The following is a 13,709-nucleotide window of genomic DNA, read 5'->3' as shown; positions in this document are numbered from 1 at the left end:
AAACAAGACAGCCAATTTTGCCATTCTTGGGCATTTGATGGATAGTATTGTAATGATTCAATAATTACATTAAACTATATATATATAGTGCAGTGAAAAAGTATTTCCCGATTTCCTCTATTATTGCATATTTGTCACACTGTTTTCAGAACTTTATTAGATAAAGGGAACCTGGGTGAACAAATAACACTTATTAAATGTATTTATTAAACAAAGTTATCCAATACCCATATCCCAGTGTGACAAAGTAATTGCCCCCCTTACACTAAATAATTGGTTGCGCCACCTTTAGCTGCAATGACTGCAAACAAATGCTTCTTATAATTCTTTCACGTTGCTGTGGAGGAATTGTAGCCCACTCTTCCTCTCAGAACTGCTCTCCTTCAGAAACATTGGTAGGTTTTTGAGCACGAACTGCTCGTTTCAGGTCCTGCCATAGCGTCTCTGTTGGGTTGTGGTCTGGACTTTGACTTGGCCACTCCAAAACTTTAATTTTGCTTCTTTTCAGCCATTCTGAGGTGGACTTGCTTTTGTGTTTTGGATCATTGTCTTGCTGGATGACCCAACTACACTTCGGCTCGCGGACGGGTGACTGGACATTCTCCTTAAGAATTTTCTGATACAGAGCAGAGTTCCTTTAGTTATGGCAAGTCGTCCAGGTCCTGAAGCAGCAAAGCATCCTCACACCATCACACTACCACCACTGTGTTTGACTGTTGGTATGATGTTCATACTGTGGAATGCTGTTTGCTTTATGCCAGATATAATGGGACCCATGTCATCCAAAAAGTTCCACTTGTGACTCATCTGTCCATAAAACATTCTCCCACGAGGCTTGGGGATCATCCAGGTGCTACTTGGCAAATGAGAGATGCTACTTTCCCATGAAGCCCATTTTTGCCCAGTTTCTTTCCATTTGTGGAGTCATGAACACTGACCTTAGCTGAGGCAAGAGAAGCCTGCAGCTTTTTGGATGTTTTTTTAGGATCCTTTGTGGCTTCCTTGATGATTTTACGCTGCTCCCTTTTTTGGCAAATTTTGGCAGGCCGACCCCTCCTGGGAAGATTCACTACTGCTCCAAATGTTCTCCATTTGGAGATTCTCTTCACTGTGGTTCGGTGGAGTCCCAGAGCCTTGGAAATTGCTTTGTAACCCTTTCTAGACTGATAGACATCAACAACTTCTTTTCTGATCACTTCAGGAACGTCCTTTCATAGTGGCATAATGTACTTGTTGAATCTTTGTGCTGGCAACTTGACTCTGATGGTAAGGGTCAAAATAGGTGCGGTTTATATTGAGCAGGGTTAGCTGTAATCAAGCCTGGCTGTGTTCAATCAGCTGACTCTAAATTATCCCTTTTATTGGGTTGATTTAACTTTTTCACACAGTGCCAGTTGGTGTTGGATAACTTTGTTCATTAAATAAATGAAATAAGCAAAAAATTAGTTATTTGTTCTCTCAGGTTCCCTGAGGTTCCAATTTTAGATTTAGGTTGAAGAACTGAAAACATTCAGTGTCAACGATTTGCAAAAATAGAGGAAATCAGTAAGGGGGCAAATACTTTTTCACGGCACTGTACATATTCCTGCAGGTTTTTACTGGGCTGTTCAAAGCTACACATCACATTTTTTTCTGTTCCTTTCTTACGTTCGTATTAGAAATCCTGTGAAGAAGCACCTTTTGTCTGATGGGCCCTGGAGGTCTTCCGGTGTGTTCTTCTCTCATAGGCCCCTGTCCCAGAAACATGACGGCATTCGTACACATAACTGTTTAGAAACCAAGATAAATAGTTTACAGCTTTCAGCACTCTAAAAGTGTTTACTTGTTCCGTAGGCATGTGGTGAGTATTTGCCAAAGTTTGGATGGCTTCATTCTAAGGCTATGTATTGGGTAAAAGAAATTAGGATGACATGAACATAAAAGGACTTTGTTTTTAATCTGATGATCATGTCCAGATTTCATTAAGAAAAAGCTTCATTTACTTACAGGGCTATGAATCACAATGTGGGTTGGTGTGATCATATGAAACCTGTGCACATTCTGTTCTCTTTTTTTCTACTGGTGATGACCACAAAAAATGGATGCGCTAGAAAATTAGAATATAGTTGTTTATTTTTTTTTGTTCAGGTCTAGAAGATACAAGGAAAATAATAAGACTTGTTTGCGTTACTGTGATGTGGACCCGCATGCACATCCAAAATTAAAAAAAGAATTCAGAAAATAGTTGCTCTTGCATTTTTCATCTACAGTATGTGGGAATACATGTCTCCTTTTGCTATTATATGCACAAGCTTAGGTGACGTCTCTGAAAAAACTGTGACCATTATGCTTTGATCCATATTGGTTACACAGGCTACAATCTCCTATGTAAGCCACCAGCCCAGTGAGTCGCACATGGCTGGTTTGAGGTTGGGTCATATTATTAGCCAGTTGTGACCAGGGTTTTCTAAAAGGAAGTACGCAACTGGCAGAGTGCCACTGAACTAGAATGATCATTGGTCGCACAAGGTCTCAACTTTCTAGGGTTTTCTGACACCAATCTTTCAGTCAGCTCTGTTTCCCCTTTAGCGCACTGTGCTGCTTGCACTGTGTCAATAGATGAATGACTGTGACAGAAGGGTGTCAGAGGAGTATTTCTGTATGTCTTCATTCTCCCCGAGCCATACATGTGTATCATCAGTCTTCATTCCAAATGGGGCGGATTTAAATCATTGGCAATCTGATAGAAATTAACTTCAAAATGATTATTTCTACTATTGCATTTCTGCACAGGTATGGTTGCTGAAGATCTGCAGTTTTCAGTGGGAGACTGTACTGGTTTGCCTGCAGAATTCAACATGAAAGAGTACTTTGTTTATTTGTATCTGTGTCTAATTGCTTGTGTTCTTTGTTTTTTTGCAGAGGAGCTGCAGCGAGCAAACCTGGAGGCCGGAGACACTGAGCAAGTGATCCAGCACTTGCACAAGGAGCTGGTGGAAGCACAGGAGCTGGCCAAGACCGGAAAGCAGAAATGTTTAGAGCTGCAAAGTAAGAAGGATGACGTTTCAGAACAGACAGCTTGTCCCGTCTTTGAGGTGAAGGACTTTGGGAGCCAGTGGGAATCCTGAAGTGTCTCGATCTTTCAGAAACACTTCGGCTGTATTGCTTTCCAGATTATTATTTTTATTTTATTTTAAAATGGTCTATTGAATTATGCATTGCATGAAAATGCTAATGATAATAAGAGGATGCTGTAAGGCTTGAACATTACATGAAGAGAAAGAAATTTGATTTATTTTGTGTCCTTTGGTACAGCTCTGCTGGAGGAAGAGAGAAAAGCTAACAAGCAGCAGACTGAGGATTCTTCAAAGCAGATCCAGTTTCTGCAAGGTGCGATTTAGTTTCATTTTTAAATCCTTAAAACTATACATGGGTGAAATTGGTGTGAAAAAGATCACGTTTGTACTGTGATGGTGTAAAATTTACAGCTAATAGGCAATCTGCCAGTTTTTTCATTTCTTGGTAAGCAGTTTTCTTAACTCTTAGGATATTCTCTTTACCAATTTCCTGTAGTCTTTTTAACATTTTTCAGAGTTAATTGCTGCAGCCGAAGTTGAGACTGTGAGCAGAAGAGAACACAATTGGTGATGTTAGTATTGCAGTAGTACATGGAAAATTTGGTCATCTGGCCATTTTGGGGAAAAGGGAAAAACAATCTAATTATGCCCCCCTTCCCTCAAAAAAAAAAAACCCTTGGAGTGCTAAGACCTGCTGCAAACAATTCCTGTCAGAACACCACAGAAGCTGATGATCATGCAGAGCTTGAAATAACTGGCAGCATTATGTCCATTGCTCTTATGCCTCCTTAAATTATAAAAACGGAGACTGAGGCAAAAGTTAACTGTAAACATGCAGTTATACCTACCCATCCATGCAGGTCATTGTCGCAGACTCACATCTGGTCTGCATCCCATACATATGCTCACTTATTATGTCAGTACAACTACAACCGAAAATAAAAAAATCTGACTGGAACAGCAAACAAATGTTCCCTTGGGTGACTGATGTTCAGAAAAGGGTGCACCCAACCAAACGTTGACAGTAGGAATGGAGTATAGTTAAAAAGTTTGTAAACTTGTCCATTACGTGAACATCTACAGCACTGCAGGATATCTTTTTTTGAAATGCAGATAAGACCCTTTTTAATGTTTAATGCTACCATTTCATTTTTAGTGTCCAAGAGTTCCAGATGAGGTCTGAGTTCTGTTCAGCGATGATGCAACTCGTTGCCAAATAGACATATTAGACCATTTACAGTGAACGAAAGAAAACTGTGGTTGCAATAGTGCGTGGTCTTTGTGCAATGCATGGACTTCATGCTGTACAGTTCTTCACTTTCTGTACATTTTGACAACTTGTCAGCTTATGTGAAATAAGAGACCAGAATATTTTTTTTAATTGGATATTTACCCATATCAGATCATGGATTAAAGATAGGTTAGCAGATAAAAGTTCAAATTCTTTGCTTGTTGTCTTTTAAGATTTCATCATTCTGAATACACAGTGTCACTTATATGAAAATCAGACCTCCAAAATGAAGAAGGCACTGCCTTTCCTGTATCTTATTTCTGCCTCTGTTAACGTGCAGTTCATTCCCAAGTGTCTTTTCCACCACAGCCCAGCTGCACAAGCTGCAGGGAGATATCGAGCTGCTGAGGGAGCAGAAAGAGAGCGACATCTCCAACACCCGGGATGAGCTGACCAGCGCCCAAGAGGAGATCCTGATGCTGCGCCGTGCCACCGAGGCGGCCACCAGGGAGCGGGAGAGGGAGATCGCGGCGTTGCAGGGGGACCTGAGCACGGTCAAGGGGGAGCTGGAGAAATGGCGCAAGACGGCCTCCAAGTACGAGGACGAGATCAGCACCCTGCAGGCCAGCTTCCAGCAGCAAAGCCAGCAGAAAGTCAGGACGGCTGAGCTTCAAGGTGAAAGACCATCCCAACCACTGCTTTTACAGCTAGAAGACCTGATCACCGCTAGAGCAGTCAGACTTGTTTATCAAGAAATGTGTTAATAGTGGTTTAAGATCCACCATACCTATAGTGGTTTAAGATCCACATATTTTTCCTGGAGTGTGAAAAAAATAATGGTACATAGCTCGGTGGAACTGAGAACATTAAACTCCTGCCACACAGTCACAGGCTGAAAACCTATTTCGTAAGAGGCCAAGCTGCATCCTCTTGCACAACACAGATTTACTCAAGTACAAACATCACAGATGATAAGCCAAAATGCTTTCAGTTATTTCTCTTTGATTTCCCTCTGCTTGTCTCAGTTTTAAGTTTGTAAGAAATTGATTAAGGAGAGCTTCATTGAAAGACATTTTGGGGTTTTTAAGCTAGTGTATAGTTTGTCTCATTGGTAAGGAATTTCCCCAATAAAGGCCGTGCTAGTCTGTGAAACTTAAATTCCAATTAATCTGACTAATGGGTCTTGCTGTGGAAGATTGTCCTGGAAGTTAGTTTAAAATGAGCTGTTTGGAGACTAACGGGAATGTACGTTTATTAAACTTGTTTCATTGGATTCTTTCAGGCGAGCTTGAGAAACTGCAGGAGGAGTGCGAGAGCCTGCAGAGTGAGTGCGCTTCTTTGCGCAAAGAGAAGGCGGTTCTCATTGAGAAACTGCAGCAGCTGGAGAAGGAGCTTGACAGGCAAGTTTATCAAGTCCTCGCTTGGACTGTCCTGGTTTGTCTTTCAGCCTTTGGTTCTGATCTTATGATGCTTCCCAAGGACCAGGAAAAGGGAGTTCACCCTTGAAGGTTTTTGTCTGATTCCAGGTGTGAGTGATAAGAAACGGCCACATTTCTCAGTCAGACCCATCCAGTGTCTTACAGACCTAGGGCTGCATGTTGAATGTAAGGCTATCAGATTGTATTCTTTTGCTATCCCAAATAACAATGGTAACTATGTACTGCCTGTGCCCAAGTCTTGGCTATCAGTAGCACCCTGGAGTGTATTAGCATTTCCTTTCAGAATGGCCTGCTATGTATGCTCCCTTTGAAAATAGAAATGATTGTTCAATAACTGAAGCTGTAGTGTATCCTCTTCAGTAAGGACAAGATACCTATTATGCGATCTGTTTATCAAAGTGATGCCCTCCCATCCTGCTTTGAGTGAGGTTTACCTAGATAACAGCACAATGCCAGAATCTGTTTTTCCAGGCAAATACTCATTAGGAAAAGTAGTAATGTGCTGTCTCTCTCTGTAATTGTGGCATCCTTGTGATTTATATCTTCTAATTTCACAGGGTAAGTATTTAAACAGAAACCAGCTTTGTACCTCTTTAAGACTATAAAATACTGTTGTTGGGTGTGGTCCAGTTGATTTTTCCTGACTTCACTCCTTTTGGATAATTCCTGCTAATTTCTGAAAATAGAATCATTTTGTAGGTTCTCGGAATACAACAACAGGTTATTTGTGCAACAAAGCTGCTTCATTAATAATTGATATAATTCCACTGCTGATACACTCCATTGAAGCATGTCTTTTTGGGCTTGCTCTTAATGTTCTGTATATCAAGACTTCTAAACAAAACAACTGGTCTGGAGGGCATTTACCACTTAGCTCCACTGTAATCTCGTGCTGTAAACACTATATATAGGAATACTTCATACATTTTTTATTCTAGTTTTGATCCTTTACTTTAAACAAGTTTTGAATGAAAGGTTTCCATTAACATGGGCCTGAGGGTACTTGATGTGTACCATGCGAATTGGACAATTTGATCAGCTGTCCAAAAGAAAACATGAATATCATTGTCCATTCCTTATGCCTGATGGTGTAGTTATGACAGGTTCACGCTAAATCCCTTTATACATTTTTGCAGACCCCCTGGGGGAGGACAAAGTAATGAATGAGCTTTAAAGTAAGTTGATTATTAAATATAATGATGTATCATTATTGCCCATCGTCCTTTGATTCTAGTTCTCGGGCGCACAGTGCTGCCCTGAGCAGTAATCTGAGTGCCCTGGAGAAGACTCAGGAGGATCTCCAGTGCAAGATAGGGGCCATGAAAGAGCAGCACCAGCAGGATGCTAGCAGCCTGAAATCGCAGCTGGCAGAAGCTGACAGCCACACACAGAGCCTGCAGAGAGAGGTATGGTAGTTTGCAACAGGTTTATTATTCCAGGTGACCCTTAGGTATTTGAAACTTGGTTTATATGCATGATCCTGTTAGTTTCTTTATAGATGTTGAATATATTACACAGACTCTTTTCTGCATTTTTTGGGGGGTTTATGCATTATTTTGAAAATCTTTTTATTTTTTAGATTTAGATTTTTAGATTTTGTTGGCCTTTGAAAGTTTTAATTCAGTTATTACATGTAACAGTTTTTTTCTAATATGATCAAATAAAACGAAGAATGAATCATATTGCTTTGGATTTATCAGTGAAGTATTTAAAATGTTTGAAGGAAAACGAGTTGTCTGCATTCTTCCTTGTTTCTGCTGTCCTCTCGAGAAGCTCCAGTCCATGTGTTCCAAGTTTTTTTTTCTCAACAGTTTGAGGAAACACAGACTCAGCTTTCTGATCTGAAAGAACGTTATGAGAGGACGGAGCAGGAGAAACAGTCTATCAGTGATGAGCTTCAGCAATGCAAAGCCAACCTGAAGCTACTGCAGGAGAAAGGAAGCAGTGTAAGTGAGGCCATCCTTCTGCGTAGTCAATACAGCTTCCCTTCAGTCTCTCTACTGAGGAGCTCAGACTGAGCAACTGTGTGTTGAGTGCCACTGACCTATTCGGAAAAATTGAGGGTTAAATGTAAGAGCTTGACTTAATGTAAATGTCTGAAGTCATTGGATTGCAACATAAACACATTTCTCTTTAAATTGGCTGTTTTCTTTACATAATCCAGCAAGTAATTCTATGTAATGTTCTAGCATGTGGTTGATCTCAGTCCAGTGCAGAAAATGACCAATTGTTGACATACCGTACAGATCTGTGAAGAAGAATGGGGATGAGCTGTAAAGAACATAGAAATTAGTGTTACTGTGATATAGAACATCAAAGCTGTAGAAAGTTTATGTATTTTTACAAGTAACAAATTTTGCTATAAATGAAAAGCAGAATGTATTTAGATGAAGAATGGGGTGATGTAACAGACTGGTGTAGAAAATAATGCTTACATTAAGAATGCATGGCTTTCAGTCAAAACTGGCAATGATAAACTGAACAGTTGTGAAAATTTCTGATGTATTGTGGATAAAAAGAACACAATTTTGTGACCGTGGGTAGAGGTCTGTTTCCATCATAAACATCGCTGAAAAACAAGCTGTGATGTGGTTAGATATGATAAACACATGCACACAAATGCATACAGATCACCATACTGAGAAAGAATTCCATTAGCTCTGCCTGGGAAAACTGATCTGGTGAAGGCTTTTATCTCATGCGCTGTAATCCAGACACTGCAAGATGAAGCCAGCAAAGCACTGAAGTAACCTCACATGAAGAATGGACAGTGCTGATTATTTAGATTTATGAAATGGTGCTGTAAACTCAAAAGAACTGATGCAAATTGGGATTGTAGGGTTTGCAACACACGCGAGGCTCCATCAAGACCGGCTTTCCTCATTGTCCCAACAAACATGAACAGAATCGGGTTTGTGGTTTAGATTTTGATTCTTGCAGGGTCCCTACTGAAGTAAACTGCTCTTTGTGTCCATGCTGTCTGCAGTGTGTAGTTCCCTGTCAATTTTCAGAAAAAAACACTGCCTAGAGTAAAACGTTTTATGTGCAACAAGTGTTTTATAGTGTGACATTCAGCAAAATGCTGGATTTTATTTGTTTGTCACTGTATATGCATTGGAGGTATGGGATATGTTCAGGTATTGGTCATGTAATGGCTTAATTCGGGATTAATAGTGGTGAAAAGTATAGTGTTGGTCTGGCGATGGCCCTACTAATTATGAAGTCCATAGCTCATGAAGAGAAAATTGCATTATGAAATCTTAATTTTTGAATATCTGTACCATTGTATTCAGGTCCATAAGGGTTTTGCCCCCGATTTAATGCTTTCTGTTCTGTTGAATGATTACTATTTACTGTTAAATATATTGTCTTTTTTATGTAGTTGTGTCTCTGTATGATGACAGGAGTCTGTACTCCGCATTCTTTCATAGGAGAGTTTTTGAATGTTCTAAATACAGAAGTTGTCTTTTTTTCCCCCCCACTCTGTGAAGGCTCCCACTGTTTCATAGCTGCACAGCACAGAGTGCGCTGCAATGCACATACATGCCTTGGCTTTGAATTCTCACACTGCCTGTTCTTCCCTTTACTGCTAAGGAAAGACTTTACTGCCTCCTGCATGGGAACAGCACAGCCAGTGTGTGAGAGGAGGGAGAAATTAAGCACTGATATCAAGTTCAAAGTTGCCAACAATGAACTAAAGTCCTCTGGATAAATGAGTCTTTACATTTTACGGGAAAAGAATACCATTTGAATTATTGATCCATTGTTCTTTTTCTTCTGGTGTCTGTTCTGATTCACAGCTTCAAAGTGTAAAATGTTTTTTTTTTTTTGTTTTGTTGCCTTTGTCCAACTGAAATCTGTGTTGTATCTGTTGATGGCCCCCCAACCTTTTGGTCCCATAGGCTGGTGCCCTACAGCTAGTTTCTGTTGACTAGCATAAATTGATTATTTTAATATCCCTTCCCTCCTTTAGCCATCCATATTGCAACAACCTGTCCAAGCCATTTTCATCGGCCTTATCCTGGCTTTCCTGTATTGGTGCTTCGGCCCATTGTGGTAGAAAGGTACACAGAGCTCCTGTTGAGTCAATGTCTGTGTGTCTGTCACCTCTGTGTGTCATCCTTGTGTAAGAAAAATGCATGGCAAAAGTGTTGCGCATCTGCCTGGATCAAAATCCTTTTTGGAGCTTTAGAAACGCCCAGGGGAAAAAAAAAATCTTTCCTTGAAGCACACTTCTATTAATCATCTAACATTTGTCTGTCTTGCTTGGGATCACTAATGTGAAATTAATCCTTGCTTCAGGTTTTTTTTTCTTCTTTTTTTGGTTTCTGTACCAGGGATTGAAGTAGTAATTCTCAAACGTTTCCACCTTCGATAAATTAATTTCTGTATCTGGCTTTTACTGTCGGGATGCAGACAGAACTTAAGATTAGGGTTTTTTATTTCCCAATTTGGTAAGGCACTCTCCCTGTGTCGGGATGTCACACCCCTTCGCTCATTATAGGATGGGGGAGGGGTCTTGGCATCGTGTTGGGAGAGAGCTGACGCCTGTGTCCGTGCTTCTTGTTTTTCAGAGTCGCTGGCTGCCCTGGATGCCTGTAGTGGCCGTGCTGGTTGCCGTGACAGTGGTAGTGCTTTACCCAGGGTTGTCCAAGGCCTCTCCCTGAGCAAACTCCCATCACTCCCACAGTGCACCATCCTCTCCATAGCCTTGGCTTCTTCAACACCAGGACACCTGGGCCTGCACTCCACCTCCTTACCTCTTAATGAAAACACAGCTGTTTGAGAGTATACCAGTAGGGTCTCTGCTTTAACTGTATAAAATGTAACTATATATATATAGAGGGAATAAAAATTGTGACTTCTACTCTAGATAATACTTTATCTGCAGTTTTCCTTGTTATTTTTTTTTTCAGTTTGTTGGGAATCTTAATATGGTGGCCTAAACTAGGCTTTTTTTGGTACAAAACTATTTTTGTGAGTCTTAGACGGATTTCTAATTTTTGGAATGTGGTTCGCCACATCAGGCAAGAATGTGGTGTTCCAGATATTGGTTTCAAAGCCAATGTCTGCTTATATACACAGGGCACAAGGGGTTAAGTGCCTATCTTAGCTACTAGGTGCATAATTACACAATCCATTCATCGTTGATGTGCCATTCATGTCCTTACCATGGCAGGTCAGAGGAACAAATTATAAGAAGTAGCCTAGGGGAGGAAAAGATGATAGCACTGAATAGGTGGAAAGAAAACTCTCCTCTTAGTGAAAATATATGCTTTAACCAGTGTGTTTGGAGTATCTGTACATTTGTGTATAGTACCTTTAGAACTAACAATCATACATTTTAAGAACACTACATAGTCACTTTGCTAGGAAAACAAAAGTTTATTTTTGCATTTAATATGTAGTATTGAGGCACTTATATAAAGTTCTAAGATGTTGGCTTCAGTATATTCTTTGTTTTGTGATATCTTGAACCTGAGCTGAGACAGGGACAAAACCCTCTGGGCACCAAACAGTGTAGTTTCAAGTGCAATCTTACCACATGTAATTCACACACCCGCTCCACATGTCAGGGCTGCATGGCTCTGTTCTACAGAACCGCGAGTATCAAGCTCTTCTTTTGCATATAATTGATCAGCCAACCTTCTCCAAAAGCTGAAAATTGTTAAACCATCTGTTGTGATGCAGTTTCACTTAAATCATTTTGGGTGGTAGTATAAGCAAATACTTTTAGACTGTTTTGTCATTATGCTCTCATCTTAAAAGCGATGAAGAGCCCGTATAAGGTTTATCAGGTTTTTACTCTACAGCCCATATTTAAACCAACAAGCAGTTATTTTAGTCAAGGGGTGGTAGGGTTGTGCTAAATTAAGTGTCAGTGATTAAATTCGGGTGGTGGATCAACAGTAAATATTCAGTGTTTGGCTTTACCTTGTGTCTGTGCATTGTTGTAAGTGAACAGCTCTTTTGGGTTATGGAGCCAAAACAATTAAACTTGTTCCACAGTTGATAGCTTTCTCATTATTTTAATAACACTGCCCCTGCTTAAAGTTCCAAATGAAAAGTAGACAGGTGAAAGAGGAAATGACAGAAAGCAGGAACACTACATCTGGATTGCTTAGTTATATTGTTCAGAAAAGCACTATAACATCCAACCTCTCAACCGGCCTTTTCCAACTCTGAATATTCACCAATTTTATGCAAGACACGTGCAATGTATTAGCTTTCATTTAGGAGCTGGTGTTTTTCTTATGAGCATGACAACCTTTCAAATGTAGTTAAGAAACTGCAACTAATGTGCACCCTTTAGTCTGCTCACTCCTTTGTCACTAGACTAAAGAGATTTTAGTCAGCCTTAGTGTGTGTGTACGTGTGTGTGTGTGTAAATTTACACGATATATATCTATTAAAAGAGATGGAGATACTCACACATTCAGTGTGCTGCTGCTGAGGAACCTGTATGGAACAGTCTGGACATACTTTCAGTACTACATTAATCCTCCTTCCCCTTTCATTTGTTCTGAAATTTGTTTAATGTTTTCAAATTAAAGCTTTTACCATATAAAGTTCATTTATCTTTTTTACAACTTTAATTTTTTTATACTGAGGATAACAATGGTGCATGCACTTTTAACTACCTGTATCTTAAAGGATTTATGGAATGTATTGCATTTGACTAATTTTATCAGTCTGGAACTGTTAAAAAATCTAACAATTGTTAAACCCACTTCTCTGTAGATAAAGGTTATTTAGTAGTAGCGATAAAGCACTTTGCAAAAATAAGGATTTCTTGAAGCCATTTCCATTACAGCACAGTCTTTCATCTGCAGACGAAAAGTAAAATTTTAAAGTAAATTGCATGCACAATATATTTGCAGTGAAACTGATGCTAAAAGGTTAGAAAAAAATGCTCAATAAAATCTGATACAACTTAATTAAAAAATGTAAACTTTTCCTTATTCAATACCCAACATCTTAACATTATGAGCTTAACAAGGCAAAACATCTTTAAAGGGGATTAGGTTTAGAGTGTCTAAAAAGTTTGAGTAAATAGGATTGTCGTGTATAAATTACAAACTTTTTGGAGGGTTGGTGTATCTAATGCTTTCTTTTAAGAATTGTCAGGTGTGTTCTGATAAGTCATTCATTTGTATAAGAATATCTACACAAACTGTAAAAATAATTACATGGTAGTTTGCTTTGACAATATCAAGTACAAAAAGCCGCCCAGCCACACACAACTCATGCCAATGGTACAAAGAGTACCGTCTGTACATAGTTTGTTTGCAAATATTGTTCTGAGATGCTGAACTTCCGAATTACATTTTTTAAGTAAATAATTGTTTAAAATCTATTTTGTAAAGATATGGAAAGTACAATAGAATTTCTGGAGTACAGATTAAACTATTTGCACTAACACTTGTGATGTGCATGATTTTAATAAAACAACTTTACTCTCCCTCCATGCGTTTTGATTCATTATGCATATTGCAGGGAAGACCACAGACTACAGGGCTGGATTTGCTTTTAGTTAAGAGTACAATAAGATCTCCTTTGGGATCTAGTGCCGCTGAAGCAATAAGTTCGCCAAGTAACGTCTTTTACACATTTTAGTGATGTAACATTAAGTTTCGTCTAGATTATAGTGTTTAGAACAGCCTCTGGCCCTTTTCTCAATTTGTCTAGTGTATAGTTTTCCCCTTATTTAGTAAACACTGTGTTGTTGGATCATAGTGCAAAAGTTCAGATTGTGCAAATGAATTGACATGTGTTGAGTAAATCCTGGGCCTGTTGTAAAATACTGCCAAATCTACTGGAGAAAATGTTGGTATCGATTCCATATTTTCTAACTGTGATGAATATTGGAATTCAGATGACTATCACTAATAACTGCAACTATTCTCATGTTAAGTACTTTTTGGTGTGACTTATTAAGCTTTTAGGAGGTTTGATGTTTGCTGAACAGTATCTCACCGTTAA

The 13,709-nt window shown here is 39.3% G+C and overlaps 1 protein-coding gene across 5 annotated transcripts in view; it reads left to right on the top strand.

Moving 5' to 3' along the window:
• The window catches only part of slmapa (sarcolemma associated protein a), a 70,613-nt gene extending 57,425 nt beyond the window's left edge, over positions 1-13,188 (top strand). For 2 of the 5 annotated variants that reach the window (XM_088636587.1, XM_088636590.1), the window contains 8 exons: positions 2,902-3,027; positions 3,295-3,369; positions 4,657-4,962; positions 5,570-5,687; positions 6,961-7,132; positions 7,538-7,672; positions 9,700-9,790; positions 10,301-13,188. In XM_088636587.1, the coding sequence (XP_088492713.1) occupies positions 2,902-3,027; positions 3,295-3,369; positions 4,657-4,962; positions 5,570-5,687; positions 6,961-7,132; positions 7,538-7,672; positions 9,700-9,786 (1,019 nt within the window). In that variant the 3' untranslated portion in view covers positions 9,787-9,790; positions 10,301-13,188. The remainder of the gene's footprint in view (positions 1-2,901; positions 3,028-3,294; positions 3,370-4,656; positions 4,963-5,569; positions 5,688-6,960; positions 7,133-7,537; positions 7,673-9,699; positions 9,791-10,300) is intronic. The other 3 variants (XM_088636585.1, XM_088636588.1, XM_088636589.1) reach the window with 2 other exon arrangements.
• Positions 13,189-13,709: the final 521 nt, after the last annotated feature.

This window comes from Lepisosteus platostomus, chromosome 6, assembly GCF_059453375.1.
Source record: "Lepisosteus platostomus isolate fLepPlt1 chromosome 6, fLepPlt1.hap1, whole genome shotgun sequence".
Lineage (NCBI taxonomy): Eukaryota > Metazoa > Chordata > Actinopteri > Semionotiformes > Lepisosteidae > Lepisosteus > Lepisosteus platostomus.
This window is presented reverse-complemented; position numbering and strand designations above follow the sequence as displayed.